General features: G+C 53.3%; 1 protein-coding gene across 1 annotated transcript in view; it reads left to right on the forward strand.

The window, feature by feature from the left end:
• The window catches only part of GCK (glucokinase), a 36,372-nt gene extending 14,113 nt beyond the window's left edge, over positions 1-22,259 (forward strand). The window contains exons 2-10 of the mRNA XM_024211330.1: positions 850-1,012; positions 2,669-2,823; positions 7,363-7,482; positions 8,599-8,694; positions 9,069-9,168; positions 15,489-15,672; positions 18,750-18,905; positions 20,820-21,053; positions 22,115-22,259. Of these exons, the coding sequence (XP_024067098.1) occupies positions 850-1,012; positions 2,669-2,823; positions 7,363-7,482; positions 8,599-8,694; positions 9,069-9,168; positions 15,489-15,672; positions 18,750-18,905; positions 20,820-21,053; positions 22,115-22,259 (1,353 nt within the window). The remainder of the gene's footprint in view (positions 1-849; positions 1,013-2,668; positions 2,824-7,362; positions 7,483-8,598; positions 8,695-9,068; positions 9,169-15,488; positions 15,673-18,749; positions 18,906-20,819; positions 21,054-22,114) is intronic.
• The last annotated feature ends 1,653 nt before the right edge of the window (positions 22,260-23,912 follow it).

Consider the following 23,912-nt stretch of genomic DNA (forward strand, 5'->3'; position numbering starts at 1 on the left):
CAGCACGCCCGCCGGCCCCCAGCCAGCACCACCGGCCAGCACCCCCGGCCCGGCTCCCGGCCCCGCCGGCCAGGACGCCCGGCTCCCGGCCCCGCCGGCCAGCACCGCCGGCCCCCGGGCCAGCCCCCGGCCTGGCCCCGGATTTTCCCAGACATGTTCGGCTTTTGGGGATTTCCCCCCGACGGGGATTTGAGTCCCCAAAAGCCGGACATGTCCGGGAAAATCCGGACGTATGGTAACCCTAGTTAAGGGGATTTTAATTAAACATTAACAAATCATTTAACTGAGGCCCTGAAAACCTTATTATTACTACAGTTTGCGGCACACCATAACCTAAAGCTTGGACAGTGTGAAACCGGTAAGTACCCACCTTCTTCTCCCACGGCTGCTCTGTTCCACTACCCAAATCTCACCCCATCAGGAGTGGCTGGGTTGAGCTGTTATCATGGTTTTCTGGTTAATTTCTTGATCTCCACTCTGACCACTTCAGATGCCCATGCTGCGTTCTAGGCTTCCCCTTTCTCCTGTGCGGCCAGAAGACCTCTTGAATTCTGCACTGCCTCTGACGAGCTCCCTGCACACTGGACCCTGATGTACCGAGCCTGTCCTTTCTGCACAGGAAAAGACTGGGCAGGCTCGGTGTAAGTGAATGAAATAAAAAAGCTGTTCAGTGTCTTGGAGCTTGTGTCAAAGCAAACACCTAAGGGGTGAGCACCTGCTCCCCATTCCAGGTGTGCATTCACCTGCATCCTCCACTGGTCTTGGGCGTTAGATCCCCTGCTCCTCTTCCTTCCCCGGCACAAACTCGCCTGGGTCCCTCCCCGCTTACCTGCATCTCTGCTGCCATAGGTGGAGCAGATCCTATCGGAGTTCCGGCTGCAGGAGGAGGATCTGAAGAAGGTGATGCGTCGGATGCAGAAGGAAATGGATCGGGGGCTGAAGCTGGAGACGCACGAGGAAGCCTCCGTGAAAATGCTGCCCACTTACGTACGCTCCACGCCCGAAGGCTCAGGTAACACATTATCCTACAGGGTGTGAACGCCCAGGGGGAAATGGGAGCACAGAATTTCCCACCCCTACACCTTCCAGTGGTCCCATGGGTACACAGAGGCCCCCCGTAGAGACAGGGACCCACCCAGCCTGGGGTAAGTATTTGGTCACCATCCGTCCACTCCTCTCCACCAAGGGCGTGCCGCTCGCAGCTTGGGGGAGGGAGCAATCAGTGGTGGTAGATGACAGAACAAGAAGCAATGGTCTCAAGTTGCAGGGGGGAAGGTTTAGGTTGGATATTAGGAAACACTATTTCACTAGGAGGGTGGTGAAGCACTGGAATGGGTTCCCTAGGGAGGTGGTGGAATCTCCATCCTTAGAGGTTTTTAAGGCCCAGCTTGACAAAGCCCTGGTTGGGATGATTTAGTTGGTGTTGGTCCTGCTTTGAGCAGGGGGTTGGACTAGATGACCTCCTGAGGTCTCTTCCAACCCTGATATTCTATGATTCTATGAATCATAGCGCGCTGGTCTTCGAATCCATGAAAGACCCACTAGAAGAAGGGCTAGAGAGGGCAGAACAGCCTGTCGAACCTCAGTCCTGCCATTGTCTGCTGAGAGGCATTATCTCCAGTGCCAGTGAAGTCTGTGGGAGACGAGGAGGTTCTGCCTTTCTCAAGAGGTGCCCAGCACCTTCCAGGATTAGGCCCTCCCATAGGTGATTTCAGGGCGCCCGTCTCCACTCCTTGGTGTCTTCTAGATCAGAGCTGCCTCATCTTTTGCAAACTCCGCTGGCTAGCACAGAGGCCACGGCTTGTTTGGGGGAGGCTAGCGCTGACTCTGTGGCACTAGCCTCATTCAGTCAGCGGAAGGCAGGTTTGTCCTTATGCTGGCCCCCAGAGAGGCTTTTTCTGGGTCATTACGCAATCTCCTGAATTCCCCCACCTCCCTCCAGCAGCAGCAAGAGATAGGTGATAAACCCTGTGGCAGGAACTGTGTTGACATGAGGGATGATGCTGGAGCACCCGTTGGGCTGGGCTTCCGATCAACTGGCCATAAACTGAAGACGTGTCTGTAAAATGGAGGGAAAAGACAGGTCTTTCTCCGTTTGCTTTCTAAGCAAGTCTTCCAAGTTATTAACTGCCTTCCTCTGCAGGGGTCCATGCAGTGAACATCACAAGTCAGGAATAGAGCTGGTCAGAAAATGGGATGTTTTTCTCCATGGAAAATGTTGACCTGTTGTTGAAAAAACAAACCTTTGTGGCCAAAACCCAGAACATGTTTGGTCAAAATCCCCCAAAATTTCAGTCAAAAACCAAACAGTTTTGGCCATGGTTTTTCAGGTTTTAGTTTTTGACAAAAAGTTGAAATTTTCCACAGGAAGGGGAGGGAACAGTTTGGGTTTTGGACTGAACATTTTCTGTCCTTTTGATGGAAAAAATAAAAACACCCCTCCCCCAACCAGATATTTTCCATGAAAATGTCCATTGAATCAAACTCCCAATTTTCCATCAGAAAAAAAAGGTTTGGGGGGAATTTTTCAACCCTGAATTCTACTGTTAATTTTCGTAGCGTCTAGGAGCCCAGTCGTGGGCCAGGGCCCATTGCGCTAGGCGTAGTACAAACACAAGACAACAGATAAGTAACTCTTGAACAGTTAAGCTTCATCCTGATGTTGCAGAGGTTGGGGACTTCCTGTCGTTGGATCTCGGCGGCACCAACTTCCGCGTGATGCTGGTGAAAGTGGGCGAAGGGGAAGAAGGGCAGTGGAGCGTGACGACAAAGCATCAGATGTATTCCATCCCAGAGGACGCCATGACGGGAACTGCCGAAATGGTGAGTGAGTGCTTGGCCGAAAGGGCCGTGAAAACGAGGTGCTGGTGGGTGTCCCCCAGACAAACTCTCCAACCTGAAGGTGGGCGGGTGGCAGCTGGGGTGGGAAATGAAAGGGCAGCTGGAATGGAGCAATACTAAAGGTGCTGAAGAATAAGCGAAGTTGTCTGATTGATTTTCTAGATCTATCCAACTCAAACAGTCCGTCGAAGGTCTCCTTCAGAGAGGCAGAAGGGATGGGGGAGGGTCTACTTTCTATGGGATATTAGGAGGAATGTACAGAGTAAAACATGGATATATCCTTACTTTACCAGAAAGGAACCATGCGGGAAGTCTCTGTAGCAGGGCTTCCGATATTCTGTGTTTAGTGCGGTAAATAGAGCTGAACAAATTATTCATTTTTTTGGTTCGGTGGCCGAACCAAAAAATCTGGGGGGGAAATTGACCCGAAACAGAAATTTTTCAGTTTTTCTCACAGAAAAGCCTCCAAAAAAATTAATTTTACGTTCAGCAAAATATTTCGTTCACTCCAAAACAATGTTTTTATTATTTAATTTTTTGTGGCATTTCATTTTCAAGTCTTCTTACCCTTTTTTAAAATCTAACTAAGTTTTTAAAGTAACTTCGTTTAGAAAGGAAAAGTGGAAATGTTTCATTTCAAAAACGTCAAAACAAAATGGTTTGACTTTACTAAATGTTATTTTTCTTTCATTTTTGTGCCAAAACTCTTTGCCAAATTTGACCTGAATTTGTGAATAGTTTCAGTTGACCTAAAACTGCATTTTTTGGTAATCAGCTGTTCCTCTGAACATTTTGCCCAGCTCCAGTGGTAAGTCCAGGGTACATGGTAATTGGCAATCCTTTAGGGAGCCTGTATGAAGCCATGAGTCAGTTATACAGCCCACACTAAAGGAAAGCCAATAAAACCTTTATACTCCCACACCTCAGCACATGTTCTCTTTGTGCTGCAAAGTTTAGAGAACCTGTCCTAGTTGATTTTTAATTGTTTATCCTTCATGAAAACTAAAGAGACAAGACTCTGAGGACAGACCAGGTTTAGCTAACATTAGACATGCAAAAAATGAAGTGGGATCTTGAAGAGATCAAAAGACCCCAGAGACTTTAGGATTTAAGACTAGACAGAACATGGATAGCCTAGCAGATTCATATTGCTTTTTTCTGGTATAATTTGTAGGGCTGGACAAAAATTTTCTGTTGAAACTGTTTTTTGATGGAAAATTGGGTTTAAGGCAAAACAAAAAAAAGTTTCTTGCTTCCCACATAAAATATTGGTGTGTGGGTTTGGGGGCCAAGGAGGGGGTGGGGGGGAAGGGGGTTTGGGGTCAAAACAAGAATGTTCAAAGATGGAAACATTTCAGTTGTGAAATGCTGCTGGCATGCCTCATGGGAGTTGTAGTTTGCATATCTAATGCTCTCATTTTCTTCTATGGCAGGACTTCATCTCCCGTGATGCACCAAGGCCATGCCGCTGCCACAGTGAACCACCTCCCTGCACTAAGAAGGGAGGCTGTGGTGCATCATGAGAGATGTAGTATGACTGGGGATCCTGGCCTGTGGAGGAGAATGGGAATATTAGGGACCTGAACTACAACTCCCATGAGGCACTGCGGCAGCCATTACCAAATTGAAAGGATTTGGGCTTTAGATTTTTTGCCAAAAAACTTGAAATTTCTCATTATCTGATCAGCTCTATTATTATGTAATTATTCAAATGGCAGATATGGCAGGCAATACATTCTAAGGTCCTCGGATTGGGGTACCAGTGTGTTTGATAGCCCATTTTCAGGTGTAACCTCAGCGACAGCTTGACTAGACACCTGGGTCAAATAAGTTTTAGCTTCATCCAAGCCATATAAAACAGATAGTTTTTTGTTTCGATTTTTGCTAAAGCATTTTTGTGATAAGAATAAAACTGAAGTACTAAAGCCCAGTTCTCACCTGTGGGTCTTTAGGAGCAAAAGCTGCTGTCTCTGAGTTTGTAGATTTTGACACATCTGGAAATTAGGAATCTTTTATTTTGGAGGCCCAGTTTAACCCTTTTACCTCCCCCCTCCCATCCGGCCAATTAATATTTCATGATCAGAGAGACACAATAATTGTGTGAATAATTAATTTTACTGGCTGCGTTAAAATAGCCATTACTAGGGACACAAAATACTTACATATGTGAAGGGGAGGACTGAACTGGTGGATAAAGAACTGGTTAAAGGGGAGACTGCAGCGGGTCGTACTGAAAGGTGAACTGTCAGGTTGGAGGGAGGTTACCAGTGGAGTTCCTCAAGGTTCGGTTTGGGCCCGATTTTATTTAATCTATTTATTACTGACCTCGGAACCGAATGTAGAAGTGGGCTCATAAAGTTTGCGGATGACACAAAGTTGGGAGGTATTGCCAATTTGGAGAAGGATCGGGATATCCTGCAGGGAGACTTGGATGACCTTGTAAACTGGAGTAATAGTAATAGGATGAAATTTAATAGTGAGAAGTGTAAGGTGATGCATTTAGGGATGACTAATAAGAATTTTAGTTATAAGCTGGGGACGCATCGGTTGGAAGTAACGGAGGAGGAGAAGGACCTCGGAGTCCTGGTTGATCGCAGGATGACTATGAGTCGGCAATGTGACGTGGCCGTGAAAAAAGCTAATGCGGTCTTGGGATGCATTAGGCGAGGTATTTCTAGTAGGGATAAGGAGGTGCTGCTTCCGTTATACAAGGCACTGGTGAGACCTCATTTGGAGTACTGTGTGCAGTTCTGGTCTCCCATGTTTAAAAAGGATGAACTCAAACTGGAACGGGTGCAGAGAAGGGCCACTAGGATGATCCGAGGAATGGAAAACCTTTCCTATGAAAGGAGACTCGAGGAGCTCCGTTTGTTTACCCTAACCAAAAGGAGGCTGAGGGGGGATATGATTGCTCTCTTTAAATATATCAGAGGGATAAACACCAGGGAGGGAGAGGAATTATTTCAGCTTAGTACTAATGTGGACACAAGAACAAATGGATATAAACTGGCCGCCGGGAAGTTTAGGCTTGAAATTAGACGACGGTTTCTAACCGTCAGAGGGGTGAAGTTCTGGAACAGCCTTCCGAGGGAAACAGTGGGGGCGAAAGACCTCTCTGGCTTTAAGATTAAGCTTGATAAGTTTATGGAAGGGATGGTTTGATGGGATAACATGATTTTAGTCAATAAGTCAATAACATGCCATCGCTGGTAATTAGTAACAATGGTCAATGTGGATCTGGCTGGAGAATCTTGCCCGCATGCTCGGGGTTCTGCTGATCGCCATATTTGGGGTCGGGAAGGAATTTTCCTCCAGGGTAGATTGGCAGAGGCCCTGGAGGTTTTTGACCTTCCTCCGCAGCATGGGGCAGGGGTCGCTTGCTGGAGGATTCTCTGTGACTTGAAGTCTTTAAATCATGAATTGGGGACTTCAACAGCTGAGTCAAGGGAGAGAATTATTCCAGGAGTGGGTGGGTCAGCTTTTGTGGCCTGCATCATGCGGGAGGTCAGACTAGATGATTATAATGGTCCCTTCTGACCTTAACGTCTATGAGTCTATGAGAACTAATCGAATTTTCAAATAAAAACACAGAATTATACCAGCCCTCTACTCAAATTCCCGCACTCACCAGTCACAGATCTCGGTATTGTTCCCGAAGACTTCAGCTTCTCTACGTAACAATATATTCCACCCACGACGTGGCAGCTACGTCATCTAAGCACTTGCCTGGCACAGACACACCAAAGTCATGTCAGAATCCCTCCCCCCCCTCCCCAAAAAAAAGTTTTGACTAGGAAAATTTCGCCCAGCTCTATCCAAGAGTAATTCCTTCAACGAACATGTCAGAGGAAGGCCAGTAGGGTACAGACAACTGGATTTGGGGCAGAGATAAAGTCATCTGCTCTCACATACACACATTCATCCCCATGCACACCAAGTGTGTGTGCCCCGTCCCAGCATCCTCTACCAGTATTCATTTCCTCCGTACCTCCAGCTAGGACTGGGCAGCTGCACACATCAACTCAGCCCAAGAGGCGTGGGTGGAAGCCATGGCCGACGGTGCTAGCCCGCGTGCTGTTGGCCACTCTGAGATAGGCAAGAGCTACCCGTGAGCACAGATTTTGCAGATCTCCAAAGCTGGAATTAGGAACTGCCATTGCATGGGCCACTACGTTATACCAGAGGGTTGGGTGCCCTCTGGTGGGCAATGCTGCGACTGCAGACATCTGCATGTCTATATAATGCGCGCCATAGAAATCTTTATGTAGTGCGTGTGGGTTTCTGGGTAATAATCACTGATGGTCATTATTCCTGAGGCAACATCCAATAGAAAGTCAATGAATGGACCTGTGTAGAGGCTAGAGAACTGGGCAGCATGGAGTGGCGGGGAGTGTGGAGCCAGGCGTCCCATAGAGGAGGCCGTCAGAGGCAGGAGGAGGTTGGTGGTTGCAGGGCTGATGAGAAATGCCCAGCAATGCTGTTGTCGTGATTTTGGAGTGACTTGGGGCCTCCCTTTTCCAGCTCTTCGATTACATCTCCGAATGCATCTCCGACTTCCTGGATAAACACCAGATGAAACACAAAAAGCTGCCTCTGGGCTTCACATTCTCCTTCCCCGTGAGGCATGAGGATATTGACAAGGTGAGCCCAAGGCGGGGTGACTCCCATGGGCAAATCAGAGGTGAAGGGTGAGAGAGGCTGCAAAGAATAGGGAGGGAGCGTGACAGTGGGCAAAGTGGAGGAGCCAAGCCTGGTCTTCACTGCCGCTTCACATGCTGAGCCACAGAGCTGCATCCAGCGTCCCCGGGTCCACAGTGTGAGCGTGAGCCCCCATCTGTACACAGCAGATCCCTTAAACGCTCGGGCCCAGGTCCTCAAAGGTATTTAAGTCCCCTTGATTTCAATGGGAGTTAGGTGCCTAAATACCTTTGGCCTTTCTTCATAGGGCTGGCGTCTTTATTCAGAGGTGAGCAATGACTGATCCCCCGTCACGTTCATGCTTGTTGCTTCCTCTCTACACCCGCGTGCTCCCTTGCACACTTACACTAGATCTCACACTTCAGACTCCAAAGCTCAGTCCGTGCTGATAAGGCCTCAGCTGGAGTATTGTGTCCAGTTCTGGGCGCCACATTCCAGGAAAGATGTGGACAAATTGGAGAAAGTCCAGAGAAGAGCAACAAAAATAATTAAAGGTCTAGAAAACCTGACCTATGAGGGAAGATTGAAAAAATTGAGTTTGGCTAGTCTGGAGAAGAGAAGACTGAGAGGGGACATGATAACAGCTTTCAAGTACATAAAAGGTTGTTACAAGGAGAAGGGAGAAAAATTGTTCTCTTTTACCTATGAGGACAGGACAAGAAGCAATGGGCTTAAATTGCAGCAAGGGAAGTTTAGGTTGGACATTAGGAAAAACTTCCTAACTGTCAGGGTGGTTAAGCACTGGAATAAATTGCCTAGGGAAGATGTGGAGTCTCCATCATTGGAGGTTTTTAAGAGCAGGGTGGACAAACACCTGCCAGGGATGGTCTAGATAATACTTAGTCCTGCCTTGAGTGCAGGGGACTGGACTAGATGACCTCTCGAGGTCCCTTCCAGTTCTATGATTCTCTGATTGTGAGAGCTGGGACTGCCCAGCTGGACATGCATAGCAGTAATGCACCACCCGCATCCGTTGGGATCAGAGAACTGATTGCTTAGCTCTCTGCTTTCTCTCTTTGTAGCACTTTGATCTAACCCATTTGTCCCCTTGTCCTGCAGGGGATCCTTCTGAACTGGACGAAGGGTTTCAAAGCATCAGGAGCTGAAGGGAACAACATTGTGGGGCTTTTGCGGGACGCTATCAAGCGCCGAGGGGTGAGCTGAAAACATGGTTTATGCTGTTCATGCTGGCTAGTTCCCCAGCGTCTCCTCACAGCTGCACCCTCGTGGGGCAAGACTGGGGCTTCTCCAACAAACCAGCTCCACTGGGGGCGCGTTGCAACCCTCCGGCACCTGCAGCCTCAAGGACATCCTCAGCGGGAAGGTGGGCTGGAGAGATCCTCGCGCTGCAGGAGCGTTCTTGGCTTGCCCAGTCCGGATCAGTGGACTGGGCACTCCACGTGCCCCTTACTAGCATCAGGGTCCTGCCCTGGAAATGTTCTGTACCCAGGTGCATGCTTCCTTTTGCATGGGCTCTTCTCTGGGACGCCTGGGGAATCGTGACCTCTCTTTTGTATGCTCCTCCACAGGATTTCGAGATGGACGTGGTCGCCATGGTCAATGACACAGTGGCTACAATGATTTCCTGTTACTATGAAGATCACCGGTGCGAGGTTGGCATGATAGTGGGTAAGTTACCTGCCCACCTGGGCGTTTCCCCTCATCCCAGAGTGCACTGGGCGCAGCTCCTGCCAACACGGGCATTCCCCACCTGCCCACGAACACCGCAGGCTCCCTGATGTGGATTGTCCTGGTGGAATTCCTGCCGGTCCGTTCTCAGGGCTCATTCCAGTCCTGTTGGCAGCACGAGGAAGCAGAGTAGTCCTCGGTCCAGCTCATACTGTGGGAGTGGGCGGGAGGCCCCAGAGCTATTCAGTTGATTTGGGGCTAGGCCGTGCCGTGTGTCATCTTTAGCAACACTCAGGAGGCAGGTGGGTTGGAGGAAAGCCCCACCGCTGAGCTGCTCTGATGTCATCTGTGTGGCAGGGGGCATTCTCCAAGGCCTGGCTCTCCAGCTGGGATTTCTCTGGACACAACTACTGTTGAGCCTCCCTTGAGGCTAATGGTGTTGCAATGTCGGTCAGGCATCAGGCTCCCTCTAGATGCGGCAGCTGGGGCGATGTAACGGTTCTGCGCTGGTCTTAGTAACCCTGGGGTCCGCAATGATTCTGCTGACGCTGATGCACGTTCCCTCCTCCCGTGATTTGTTCCTCGTGGGATCCAGTTGTCTTTTGCTCCGGGATCAGCTGGTACCCGGGGTGTCTCTGGTATTTCAAGTAACCCTGCTGATTTCTCTGACCGTCTGTTTCCGCTCTCTGTGATGGTGGCTGTGTCGGGGGAGGAGTGAGCACTCTTGCTGACTTCCAGTTGTTACTGATTGTTGGGCTGAACCGTGGGTTTGTGCATCAACCAGAGTCACGTTACTGCTCCGTTTGCATTTCTTCCAGCTGAATTGTTAAACCTGGAATTGACGTAGGTTTGTGTAACGGAGATCTTGTGGGAAATAAAGTCCCTGCTCATGTGTTCTGCAGAAGCTGTTCCCCTACTGGTACTTGTCTGTTCTCCAGTAGGTTTAGATCTATTTATCTATCTTAGGGTTGAAAACTTCCACCCATCACCATAATATCTGGGCACCTTTCCCGTAAAATTGATAGCGACAGCAAAGTCCCTAAAGGACTGGCTAAATAAAGATCTCCGTCATCATGCTTAGCTTCCTTGGAGACAGTCTTCGCTCCCCGCCGCCCCATTGCTCTGGGGACACTGTGGCGAGAAAGCGTGCTCAAACAGGGAGATCGCAGTGAGCTCCTGCACTTCCGCATCTGGAATCAATGATGGGAGCCCAAAGGGTTGCAAATTGTGATCTAGGATGGGGAACGCCCGTTCTACTGACTTTGCCTGTTCGATTTGAGATTGCCGTTCATTTAGTAACCACTTAACTAGGGGCACGTCTGGGACGCTGAGACTCGATACCGTGTGTGGATGTTACCTCTTCCATCTCCCGTGAGCTGATAACCTGACCTACCAAGAGCAGTTAGCATCCCCTTGAGAGTCACCACTGGCTGCTGGTTCCCATGAGGACAGAGCAGAGCTGAGGGAGTTACTCACAGCCCAGCCTCTGTGTGCAAGGTGGGCACTATGAGTGGAGAGCCGCCGGGTGGAGCAGGAGGCAGAGCTCCCTTGGAAGGACTCGGGAATGAGAGGACATAAGGGAGCTGGCAGGAGAAAGGCTTGGGGGTGGGCCCAAAGTTCTGGGCGGGGCCCAAAGCATATGGGTGGACTCACTGTTATAGAGTTTTAGGCCAGAAGGGACCACCAGTCCGACCGCCTGTAAATCACAGGCCACCCACCCCACCCAGCACCTGCACACTAACCCAACAACCCAGGTGTCACAGCCCAGAGGACACTAGACTGTGGTGTGCCACAGGCTGAGATTAGGAGTTACCAGGGTGCACCGGTGCCCTGCAATGGCAGGGAAATGGCTGAGAGATGCCCCCAGATAATCCTGGCGAGGGACCCGCACCCCATACTGCAGAGGAAGGCAACCCCCCACCCCGAGATCACTGCCAATCTGACCAGGGGGAAAATTCCTTCCCAACCCCAGAGCCCCTGGGCATGGGAACAAAAACCAGTCAGCGACACCAGGGGAGAGACTACTCAGAGCCCTAGCCCACCCCGCCCAGTGTCCCATCTCCAGCCATGGCCATCCCATAATTGAGGGGGAATCCCTTCCTGACCCCTGCAGGCGGCCGGCTGACACCTTGAGGGACCTGGGAGCCCGATTCAGCTCCCGCTCACCCCACGTTCATCAGGAGTGGTCCCATGGAGCACCATTGGTGCAAGCGATTAGAGAGTTGGACCCGTTGCGTTCACCACGAGATCCTTGCTGAGCGGACACAGCTGGCGGCACAGCAGGGCTGATTCCCCCTCTTGGAGAGCAGGCAGTGACGCCGGGCTACCCGCCCGGGGACGCCGCAGCCGCCTGGCGTCGGAGAGACGCTGAAGCTGAGCCGAGCACAGTGACAGCAGGACACTGTTAGAAATGCTGGGATACCCTGTGCATGGGCAGGCTGCGGCCTCCTGGAACGGTGGCAGCCGACGGCAGCCCGGGGCCCCTCCTGCAGCTACCGGGGAGGGAGCTCTGGCATGGCGCCCTCAGCTGGGGCAGGTGGAGAAGCAAGGCCGCCTTCCCCATGGGGCGCAGGAGCCGCTCAGTGTCGTCAGCGACAGCTCCATCTGGGCCTTTCGCATGGCTGCCTCTTCCGCTCGCCCTGGGTAAACAACGCTCGCTCGGCACTGGCCTGTTTTTTAATCACGCTAAGAATAGAGATGAGCTCATCTCTGAGTGGGAGCTGCCAGCCGGGTGAGTTTAACACACAGTGCTCCTTCCGAGCGGCCGCAGACCTCCCCAGTGGGTGAGGGCCGAGGGCTCCCCCAACAGGGTATTATCACTGCTGGCTTCACCAGGGTGAGCCGTGGATTTACAGATTCCAAAGCCAGAATGGACCCCTGTGATCAGCTGGTCTGACCTCCTGTAGACCACAGGCCATGGAACTTCCCAGAATAATTTCTGTTTAAACTAGGATGGATCTTTTACAGAAACATCCCAGCGATGGAGAATCCACCACAACTCTTGGGAAATTGTTCCGATGGTTAATGACCCTCACTGATTTGTATCTTATTTCCAGTCTGAATTTGTCTAGCTTCCCCTCTCAGCCATTGGGTGGTGTTAGACCTTCCTCTGCTAGACTGAAGAGCCCAGTATAAAATACTTGTTCCCCATGTAGGCACTGATGGACTGGGATCAAGTCACCCCTTGACCCTCTCTTTGTTAAGCTAGATAGATTGAGCTTTTTGGGTCTCTCACTGGAAGGCAGGTTTTCCAGTCCTTTAATCATTCTCGTGGCTCTTCTCTGACCCCTCTCCAATTTATCAACATCCTCCTTGAATTGTGGGCACCAAAATTGGACACCGTATTCCAGTAGCGGATGCACCAGTGCCAGATACAGGGATCAATATGGATTGGCCAGTGCTGCCAGGTCACTGCTGCCAGGTCACTGCCTCCTGGTGGGATTTCCTGCACTCTTACCTGGGACTAGTGGGGGACTTGCTTATAAACCTGTAGGCAGTATTTTCTCATGTGGACAAGGATTCGGTTTCTATCGTTTCTTTTCCTCAAAGGTCAACACTATGGTATGGTGATCTGGAGTAGCGGTAAGTGGTAGCTATGCCCTCTAGTGGCTGGCTTGTCAGACTAGCTCAAATATGTCTCACAAGTAGAATCGAGTGAATCATCTGTACCCAAGAACTCTTTTGACAAATCTCGCCTCTTTCTGCTGGAGATCTTGTCAACTGATTGCAGCTTTCCGAGTTAATTTGCCAGCAGAATGTGTTGGGTACGGATCTTTTTGCGGTCGTTTAGTCAATGAGTTCACCCTCATCCGAGATATTTAAATTCAAGCGGTGTTGCTTAGTTGTGATAGATCAGGTAAGTTACGCAGGATGGTTTCCACTCATTGGTTAGAGGAGGGTGCAGGCACTTCGAAGATGACGATTTGTGTGCTTGAGTTTAACATTCGGTTTCTAAGAATATTCATGGGAGCAGCTTGCTATCTAACGTGCTTATCTGGCTCGCAGAGAAAAAAAATCGACATGCGCGGCTAGCTCACCTGCCATCCTCCAGACCCTGTGTGAGACTGGTGGGTTCCCTGCTGCCAGCGTTCTTTGTACTGCAGGAGGCTTGAATCCGCTGCGGTGCCCGTTGGAGGGAGAACAGCTGCCGGGGGCATGGGCCGGCCACGGCAGCCCAGTGAGGGGAGCCCTCCCACTGCAGGCCTGGGGCACCTGGCTGACCCTGGGGATGCCCCAGGGGGCTGGAGCCGCAGGAGGCAGCAGGAGCCCCCCCTGCCCCACATGAGACATGGAGGGGAAGGGCAAGAAGCCTGTAATAATGTCCCCTTTGAAACGAGTCTCCCTGCAAGGTGAAAAAGGTCGGGACCAACAGAAGTTGGTCCAATAAAAGATACTGTCTCACCCACCTTATCTCTCTCAAGCATTGGTAGGCTTTTTCCATTGCTGGTCAAACCAGTTTGCTCGACTCAGCAGCTCATAATTCTGTCACTGTCCCTTAATAACTCTTAAGTCAACTGACAGGTGACCAACTTGAGCTGTCTTCTTTCTCCTGCCTGACAGATCCCTAATTTAATTGAGAAGCACTTAAATCCAAAATATTCCGACAGAAATCATTATCCCAAGGAGCAGAGTGGCCAGCTCTCATGATTTTATCGTGCGTCTTGTGGTCCCTGATGTTTTTTTCTTAAAGCCCCAGCTCCTGGAGTCACGTGATTAGAATAAGAATCTGCATTTTTGTTGTTGTTGTTTTTTTAAGTACATTTTTAGCTTTCATGGTTGAAGAGAAAAGCATAAAAGCACAACGCAGGTGAACTCTAAAGGCTCAGAAACCAGAAGACAAAGAAAATGAACCCAAACTTACTAATTTTTAAAGATCTCGTGATTTCTAAGCCAATCTCACGATTTTTTGAGGCCTGGCTCCTGAGTTTTGAGCTGAGGGTGGCAACATCTACAGGGAGTATTAAATTATGACAGAGCAGCTCCATGTTCATCACTTACCAATGCAACCGGAAGAAGTGCACAAGGACGAACAGACTGCCCAGCCCGAGGGCCTGGCTTCTAGGGGACACACCAAAAACCGCTCAGCCCTGCAGGGGCACCATTACAGAGAGCAGAGACAGAGAAAAAAAATCACCGTGGTCCCTTGACTTTCACTTTCAAGGCCCTTCCCACCCTGCTTCTCTGGGTCACCACTGAGCTATTGACTGCCATGGTCCCAGCCTCCCTCACCCGCTTGTTAAATTTGCAAACAAGCCTCTGCACGTTTCCTCCCCTGCTGTCCCTCACGCTCCCCCTCCCCGCCCTGTAAACATCCCCAAAGCTACCTCATGATCCCCCTTCAAACCGCTCCTTAAAACTCTCCTTTGCCATGACGCTTGCAAAAAACGTACCGGCCAGGCAGCAGCTGTGCTGAGACCCCTGCTGATCAATACTGTCCCATTGTCTCCGTGTGCTCCCCTGTCTGCCTGTACCCAGTTGTTCTCTCTCCGGGCAGGGACAGTCTTTCGTTGTGTTTGTGCGCAGCACCTTGCACCAGGGAAGCCTGGTCCGTGCCGGGGGCTCATAGGCGCTCTGGTCACACGAGTAATAATACCAGAGACGCCCCAGATCCTGGTTGCTCCAGGAGAAAAAGGTGACACCGTAATCCTTCAAGGAGCAATAGCTAACTGACCAGTGGTGCAGATTCGCAGCTGGCAGAGATCGACTGATCGCCCCCGGCTGTGGATCTGACCCAGGCCTTCGAGAGCCCTGCGTCGGCCAGACTATTGCAGAGCTGGGTTGCTGAGAATGGCTGAAAGGAGGAGTATGGACCTTGGAGGGCTTTCGCCTTCTTCCACAGCGTGGGGCATGGGTGGTCTGCTGGCATCATCTGGGCATGTCTCACCTAATCCATTCCCTGCCCTGGCAGGGGCCTCAGCCATCGGTGGGACCTTGGTCTCTCCTGTTCACTGCCTGTGGCTGCAATACTTCGGCCTCCTGAAACCCTTTAGCCTAACTGGCATCATCGGGCTCAGCTCTGGGTATCGGGTGAAATCCTGTGCCAGGCAGGAGCTCAGACTAGTGGTCCCTTCTGGCTTTAAATGCTAGGAAACAGGCTATAAGGATGGGGCATGAGGTTGTATCGTGGGCATACGTAGGCTATGGCCTGTATTAAGCCCGTGCGTCTGCCCCTTGTAAACTAGATACCCGCGCAGACTCAAAGCCAGCTGGCTGCTCATGCAGTGGGTCAAGCGCAGGGCCCGCGTCCCCAGCTGTCACAGGGCGCTTTGCCTGGGACTCGCCGTCGTGAGACTAACCCCCGGCTTGGTGTCCCCTGCCAGGTACCGGCTGCAACGCCTGCTACATGGAGGAGATGGAGAACGTGGAGCTGGTGGAGGGGGACGAGGGCCGGATGTGCGTGAACACCGAGTGGGGAGCCTTTGGGGCCTCGGGGGAGCTGGACGAGTTCCTCCTGGAGTACGATCGGGTGGTGGATGAGACCTCACTTAACCCCGGGCACCAGCTGTAAGGGACACGACAGATAAAACAAATGCTTTCCCTGCGCCTCACTTCCTCCCTGCTGTCGCCCGGCCGCAGAGCCGGACTCTGCCGGCCGCGGCTGCTAATTCAGCGGAGGGTGGGGGCAGTTCATCTCCAACGGGATTTGCTCAGCTCTGGTTCTGAGAGTGCAGTTTTACATTCCCTGGCAGGCAAGTCGGCCCTTCGTGACAGTGTGGGCTGAGGGGCCGAGAAGTGGGTCTGCGGGGCTCTCTCTCAGAGGTCCCAGTACAGGTGCTGCCAGGGGCTGGCTTGCCTGATCACTGAGGTGCTGTAGCAGGAGGCTGATATGTGCAGAGCCCAGCAAAGAGGAAAAGTGGTTATTTTCCTGCAGCTCAGAGAAAATAGCCTCACAGACTGAGCAATCCATCTTGGCGGTGTTAAAACAGGTGAGAGCAATTTCCGCTCGCCAGCCCTACCTCCAGCCCTCTCTCTCTCACACACACACACCCCAAGGGTGTCTAAACACACACTCGCATACCCATGCACACACCTCAAACATACCGACATGTGCAAACATCCCCCCCCCCCACACACACACACACTGTCAAACGGACACACTAGCTCCCTCACACGCCCGTAACTGCACCCATGTCTGCTTATCCACCCACGCTGTCTCCCTTCAGAAACACAACTGTGCACATACGCCTCACACACACCTCCGTACACCCCCTGTGCACAACCATCCACTCACAGCCATGTGCACACTCACCCTGCTACACCCTCAGTACACTCACCCCAGGACACAGATACCCACCAGCAATCTACACTCACATACCTGGATACACACAAATACACTCCCCTATACACACAGTAAAACACCAACACACACACCGAGAGCAATCTACACTTCTGCACCCCGGTGCCCTCACAAACACACTCCCGCATCCACACACCAATACACAAACACACCTAGAGCAACCTACGCTCACACCCCGGATGCCCACAAACACACTCCCGTATCCACACACCAATACACAGAGCAATCAACACTCACCCCTCCCCCCCCGACACCCTGACAAATACACGTTTCTCCCTTGTGCTTTTCCTCACTTCTCTCCTTTCCTTTCCCCTACGCTCTCTCGCGCTGTCCCCAGCCCAGTGTCCCACTAACCTTGAACGGACAGAGGAGGCTCCTAAGGGCTCTACCTTTGTCTTCCCTCCCTTTGGCTCTGCAGTGCCCTGTAGTGGTGGGAAAGGGCAACCGCCACTTGGCGTTAAGGGCTGAAGAACACAAAACCTACCAAGGCCTGAAATAAAAGTACCAGGGCGGGACCGGGGTCGGAAAGTAGCCGACAGCTGTTGCCCGAGGGGCGTGGCCATCTGAATAAGCGATCAATGGCAGGGCCATTTGAGTTAAGCATCTCCTTAGCTGCAGGATCAGAGTGGGCCCGATCCTGGCCCATGCTATGGGGCAAAGGGGTGGTAAAGACATTTGCGGAGGATGAATCACTGGCTCTGTGCCCCCTCGCTTGGTCCCCCTGAGCTCAGCGGGTAGAATCATAGAATCTCAGGGTTGGAAGGGACCTCAGGAGGTCATCTAGTCCAATCCCCTGCTCAAAGCAGGACCAATCCCCAACTAAATCATCCCAGCCAGGGCTTTGTCAAGCCTGACCTTAAAAACCTCTAAGGAAGGAGATTCCACCTCCTCCCTAGGTAACCCATTCCAGTGCTTCACCACCCTCCTAGTGAAATAGTGTTTCCTAATATCCAACCTAAACCTCCCCCACTGCAACTTGAGACTATTACTCCTTGTTCTGTCATCTGCTACCACTGAGAACAATCTAGATCCATCCTCTTTGGAACCCCCTTTCCAGTAGTTGAAAGCAGCTATCAAATCCCCCCTCATTCTTCTCTTCTGCAGACTAAACAATCCCAGTTCCCTCAGCCTCTCCTCATAAGTCATGTGCTCCAGCCCCCTAATCATTTTTGTTGCCCTCTGCTGGACTCTTTCCAATTTTTCCACATCCTTCTTGTAGTGTGGGGCCCAAAACTGGACACAGTACTCCAGATGAGGCCTCACCAATGTCGAATAGAGGGGAATGATCACGTCTCTCGATCTGCTGGCAATGCCCCCTACTTATACAGCCCAAAATGTCATTAGCCTTCTTGGCAACAAGGGCACACTGTTGACTCATATCCAGCTTCTTGTCCACTGTAACCCCTAGGTCCTTTTCTGCAGAACTGCTGCTTAGCCCATTCGGTCCCTAGTCTGTAGCAGTGCGATGGAGGGAGGAGGGTGTGACTGGAGGATGCTACACTCCAGGGCTCCCCTGCAGTGTAATGGTGTCTCAGGGCCCGTTCCAAGCCGGCACAAGTTAGAGCAGTCCCGAGGTGGCTCTGAGTTGAGGTGTGCGGGGGTGAGCTGGGCCCCCAGCAGAGCCAGGGATCATGGGGGCTCAAAGCCATCTTCTCCCCCACCCCAGGGCATTGGGTGAGGCTCTAGCACAGTGGAGGATTTGGGCCAGTCAGCGTATTTGGTATGTAACTGTCCTGTTCTCCTTCACCTATCGCACTACTGAGTGGGTGATGGAAACACTGGCCCAGGCTCTGCGCTGGGCCCAGGTGGTTGGCGTCTGGTTCCAGTTCCCTCTGCACAGTCTGCCCGTAACTCCCCCCAGCTGCAGGCCCCGGAACCGGCCGTTGCATTCGCTGGGTGCTGCAGGCAGCAGGAATTGGCTTTGGCTTCGGCTCTGCTCACTGCAAGCCGAGGCATTCCTCTCCTGCCTGAGCGTCTGCACGAGACCTGTCCCCACGGAGGCTGGGAGTAGGGAGACGTCCCTTTGGCAGAACGCAAGGGGAAGAGAAGCCGAGCAGGACCTCTGCCCCCCTTGGGCTGGCACTGTGGCAGCGTCCCTGAGCCTGCAGCTGTCTCAGGAGGAAGGGGCAAGCCAGCGTCAGCGTTGCTCAGCCGGGGTTGTGTCGAGACAGGTCTCTAGGCCTCGGATGCCCCTCGTTGCAGGAGAGCAGGGTCCGACTGAGAGCGGGCGGAGGGTCTGTGTCCTCGCGGCCCTGACCGGGGGTGCTCTTCTGTCCCCGCCCAGCTACGAGAAGATGATCGGAGGCAAGTACATGGGAGAGATCGTGCGGCTTGTGCTGCTAAAACTGGTCAATGAAAATCTGCTCTTCCATGGGGAGGCATCCGAGAAGCTGAAAACCAGAGGCAACTTCGAAACCCGCTTCATCTCGCAGATCGAAAGGTACGTTGTGGCCTCCCCAACCGCCCAATGCGCAGCCAGCCCCACCCGCTGCAACTCAGGGGCTCCTCATAGAGCCCTACGAGGGAGCTCTCCCGTCCCCCCCACCCACCAGCTGTAATCCCATCCTACAGCCCCAGAGCACGGCTGGACTCCCGGGGCCCCCAACGGCCACCGAGCTGCAATATGTATAACTAGAGAGAACAACAACCGTTCCCCACTGGGCTCCGAGCTCATGTGGAAGGTGTGTACGTCAGCTCCCCCTCTGACAGGGACTCGCACACACCTACAGCAGGTACCCTCACACTTTGCAGTGTACTGGCTGGAGCACTGCACTGGGGCTCAGGAGACTTGGGTTCTCTCCCCGGCTCTGCTGGGCGACTTTGGGCAAGTCACTTGCCCGCTCTGTGCCTCAGTTTCCCCATCTATAACGACACTGCCCTTCTTTGAGCTCTTTGGCTGAAAAACTTGCTGGGGATTGTTAGTACTTGGAATGAGGAATCAGCCCCAAGATTGCGGGAGCCAGAGGAAGGGTGCCAGTCAGTGAATGCTCTTTAATAAGGGTGCCCACAACCCCCACACGGCTGTGCCAGCGTCACTTTGAACAGGGCCTAGCTCACTTTTCCTTGCACACTATTAATGGCTGGTTTGCTCTGCACCTGGCTTCTTGAGCCCAGCTTCTCGGGCCTGACCCAACTGTCCTCCCTTTGCAGCTCTAAGATCACGGGACTTAGAGCAGCTTTAAGGCTAATCCTCTAAAATGCACCAAGTTAGGCCTGGTAGTCTACGGCCCAAGGGATTTCTGATCATCTAGTCTGATCTCCGGCGTAACCCAGGCCCTCAACCAGAGATTCCTGCATCTAGCCCAGAACTCCTGGCTGAGCTACAGCGGGTCTCTGAGAAAGACTGAAAGACTCCAAGCAATGGAGAACCCACTATGCCCCGCGGTAAATTCTTCCAGTGGTTAATTACCCTAAACAAATGCACCTTAGTTTTAATCTGAAGTTGCCTAGCTTCCGCTTCCCACCGTTGGATCTCCTTCTGCTGTTTACGGCAAGATTAAAGAGCCGTCTATAATCAGAGATCTTCTAGCAGGTGGTGACCAAGTCACCTCTTAGCCTTCTCTGGGCTAAATCAAACAGAGGGAGCTTCACAAGTCTCGCACTGTGAGGCAGGTTTTCCAGACCTCAAATAATGCCCGTGGGTCTTACCAACATGGAGCCAGGCGGGCTCCCGGAAGTATGGGCTGTGTTTGTAGGGGTGGGGAGAGACGCCTGCTCACAGACCTTCCACGCCAGGCATCATTTGGTGGGAGGGGCTGGAAGCACCTGGAGGAGATTGGGAAGGGGGCTGGAGTCTCATGGGCATTGGTAAAGCGGGTTTACAGGAGGTACAGTAGAGCTGAGTGAGGTTTTAGACACGTAGGAACATAGGCAGCCTAAGGGCCCTCTCGCCCAGTCTCCTGTACCTGACATTGGCCAGCACCATCTGCTTCAGGGGCTGGGTGGAACAAGAAACCCCCCAAAGGGCAATTCTGGGTAGCCCGAGCCCTGACGCCTTTTCTTTGTTGCACCCTATCTCACGTAACTGCACATGTTCCTGTTACAAGGAGCTGTCCTGCTGCTCTCTTCCCAGGAGTATGAGCAGTCTGAAATTCAGCCACTTCTGGTGAGGAACTGCACTGCAAACCAGCAGAACGTTTTCCGGAGGGGTAAACGGGTGTCCTCTCCTGAGTCGCCAAAGCCAACTTCCATCCAGCTACCGACCAGGCCTTAGGACCCTGCTAGCTGTCTGCACCCTTCCGCTGGCTTTACCCAGCAGCCTTCTGTCCAGCTGCCCCAGCAGCACCAGGCCTGCCCCCCGTGTTCGGCACTCCCTAGTGTACGGAGCCTGACATGCTTTCACTCTCTGTCCCAGCGACGCCGATGACTGGAAACAGACCTACAACATCCTGACGTCCTTCGAGCTGCTGCCTTCGCTCACGGACTGCGACATCGTGCGGATGGCGTGCGAGAGCGTTTCCACGCGGGCGGCACAGATGTGCTCGGCGGGGCTGGCCGGTGTGATCAACCGCATGCGGGAAAGCAGGGGTGAGGAGAGGCTGAAGATCACCGTGGGCATCGATGGCTCGGTCTACAAGCTCCACCCCAGGTGAGGTCGCATGCAGGGGCGAGCGCTCCGATTGAAAGTGACCGGGAAGGTGAAATGGCACTAGCAGCTCCCCCCACAGCCCCAGCGCTGCCTCTCAGCCTTATCCCAGCCCCGTCACGGCCTCCATGGAAAGCTGCGTCAGACGGAATGATTCACAGACAGGAGCGTGTGGGTGGCCTGTCTCTGCAGGGCCTCTAGGGAGCGCTCACCCTGATCCTGGGCAATGGCAGCCTTGTTAGTGCCTTAGCAATGAACGGCTGTGAGAGGCAGTGCTGAGGGCTGGCCCTGGGGCCAGCTTTACAGGTGCTGGTGGGCTCCAAGTCGGGGGGGGGGGGTTGTACCTCAGCTTCCTGGGCCATAGGGGGGGCAAAGGGGTTCGGGGACTTCTAGATGCCTGGGGGGTGGGGGGTGGAGGGGAGAAGGGAGGAAAACTGGGAATCTTAAAAGAGCAGCATCTGAAAAAGGAACAGACTGGAAAGGAGCTGGAATGCCTGGAAAGGACATGGCCGGGGGGTTCCATCAGCTGTCAGACGCTCCTCAGCAAGCCAGCAGGTGGGGCCGGGCAGGGCTCAGCCTGAGAACCAGCTGTCTTTTCTTCGCTGCCTTTCCGGGAGAAATTTGGCCCTCAGGCCTGACCTGCGCTAAGACTTCCCACAGCACTTTCTGAGCCCGTTCTCAGAACTGAAAAGCGATCACAGCCTGTGGTTCTCCGGGGGCGGGGGAGCAAAATGCAGCGTTGCGCCAGGGTACAGCCCGGAGGTCTAAACCGCCTTAGATCGGACGCTCCGTGGGGCAGCACCCTGCACAATGGAACCTCACCCCTGTGGGCACCATCAGAGCCTGAATCTATCTTTAGATGACCCACATCACCATATTTATGCTCACTGCCCTCCTGGGCAGTGTTGTGCCCATTGTACAGATGGACGCACTGAGGCACAGGGAGGCTCAGTAACTTGAGGATGGTCACACAGGAAGTCGGGCAGAGCAGGGAGATGGGGCAGTTTCTCCGTAGGCTCAGCGGAGCCGTTCAGCCTAACCCCCGCCGCCTCCTCTCTCCCCAGCTTCAAAGACCAGTTCCATGCGACTGTCAAACAGCTGGCGCCCGGCTGCGACATCACCTTCCTCCAGTCAGAGGAGGGCAGCGGCAGGGGGGCCGCCCTGATCTCGGCGGTAGCGTGCAAAATGGCCTGCCTGATTGGCCGGTGAGCGGGGCCGCTGGCCAAAGGACCACGGAAGGAGCAGCCGCGGCTGGGATGTGGCTCCATGCCGAGTTCTTTAGAGCGCGTGCGCCCAGGAGCGGAAACAACAATTGAAGGGGCGGGGCAGTTCCTGACCCCGCCCACCTGCCTCCCACCTGTCCTAGCCACTGCGCTAGCTGCACTGTGTCCCCTTGCTGTTCCTCAGCCCTCTTTGCTGCTGCCAGGCCGGACTCTTGGTCCACGCAATAAATCGGTTCCCGAGGAGGTCTACTCCTAGGATTGGTTTGAGGGGAGGGGGGGAGGGGAGTCCTCTGACCCTTCTCTTCTGATTGGCTCAGGAATTAAAACGAGACGGGCGCATCAAAACGGCGTCCAATCCGCACAAACGGCGGTCGAGGGTTGCGTTTCTCTCAGCCAATCAGGTGCGTGGACGTCGGGGCGTGTCAGGAGCCCGCGATCAGTGGCAGGCTGGCGTGTGCCTGGGGGGCGCTGGCGTTAGGACTAGAGCACAGGCGGGAGGCAGAGGCTGGATAGAGACTGGCCTGTCCGCTAGCCGGCGGCCCTGGTGTGGCTGGGCCTGCTGAGCCCAGGCTGGGATGGAGCTGGCGGGAATCTCAGGCAGGAGAGCAGCTGCGGGAGTTTCACTTCCCCTCCCGCCCTTTCCTGACCCTCCAGATCTAGCTGCCGAACAGGGCCAAAAGCTTTGCCTCTGGTCTCCCCCCATCTCTGGCCGTCCCCTCCATGGTGCAGCCCGGGTTCCTTTAGGAATAGCAATAGATCCTCTCTCTTCTGGTTGTGCCCAAAGGCCGGCGGCCCCATGGCACTGGCTGCGGTACGAACACCAATGAAGAGATGTTCCTTGCAGCGGACTGACCTGGCATCCCTGCCCCTGATGCTCTGGGACAGAGCCCACAACAGGGAGCGCTCCCCAGCCCATCTGGAAATCCAGCTCCGGGGCTCACCTTCCTCCTCCCAAGCACACCTAGTCCTTGGCCTCCCTGGGGTGCACCTCCTGCTCACAAGGAGGAGGCTGCCGTGGAGTAAATCCTGCCCTGTGCTGTTTGGCTGGCCTCGGGCTGGTTTTGCAGAGGCAACAGAAATTCAGGAAACCAGGGCAAACCCCAGAGCAAGAACTGCTCTCCCCGGGGAACCTTTCTGTCGGGAGCAGATACGGGGGAGGGGCAGATACCTTCTCTCAGTCATATGTGACCATATGGCCTGGTGTGAGTTGGCCATCTGTGTTCCCTGTACCGCATGGCCCAGACTTCCTCTTAGGGGGAGGCTAGGGGGCTTTCTGCTGGACACCCCCCCCCCCCACACACACACACACAGCAGCCAGCCATGTCTGCACATTCTGTGTTGGTCCGAGGTCCGGTCCACGTCTCTTTGTTGCCAAGCATTTGAAATCTTCAGGTACACCTCCCGCCCTCTCAGGCTAACGTTGATTAGGCTGTACCTCTCCTGAGCAGGACCAGTGCTGCTGTTCGTGAGCCAGACACATTGCCACCCTCACTCCCCCCCCACACACAGCCTGCGTGTTCCCATGCAGCGTGCACACCCCCGTGCACAAAGCCCACCGCATGCACGCCTTCACCCACTCCCCGTCCCACGGGATGTGCGTCGCACTGCGGCTTGTCAGATAAGCATCATGCATGTGCGC

The sequence above is a fragment of the Terrapene carolina genome, unplaced genomic scaffold (assembly GCF_002925995.2).
Source record: "Terrapene carolina triunguis isolate 2854851 unplaced genomic scaffold, T_m_triunguis-2.0 Scaffold53, whole genome shotgun sequence".
In the NCBI taxonomy this organism is placed as follows: Eukaryota; Metazoa; Chordata; order Testudines; family Emydidae; genus Terrapene; species Terrapene triunguis.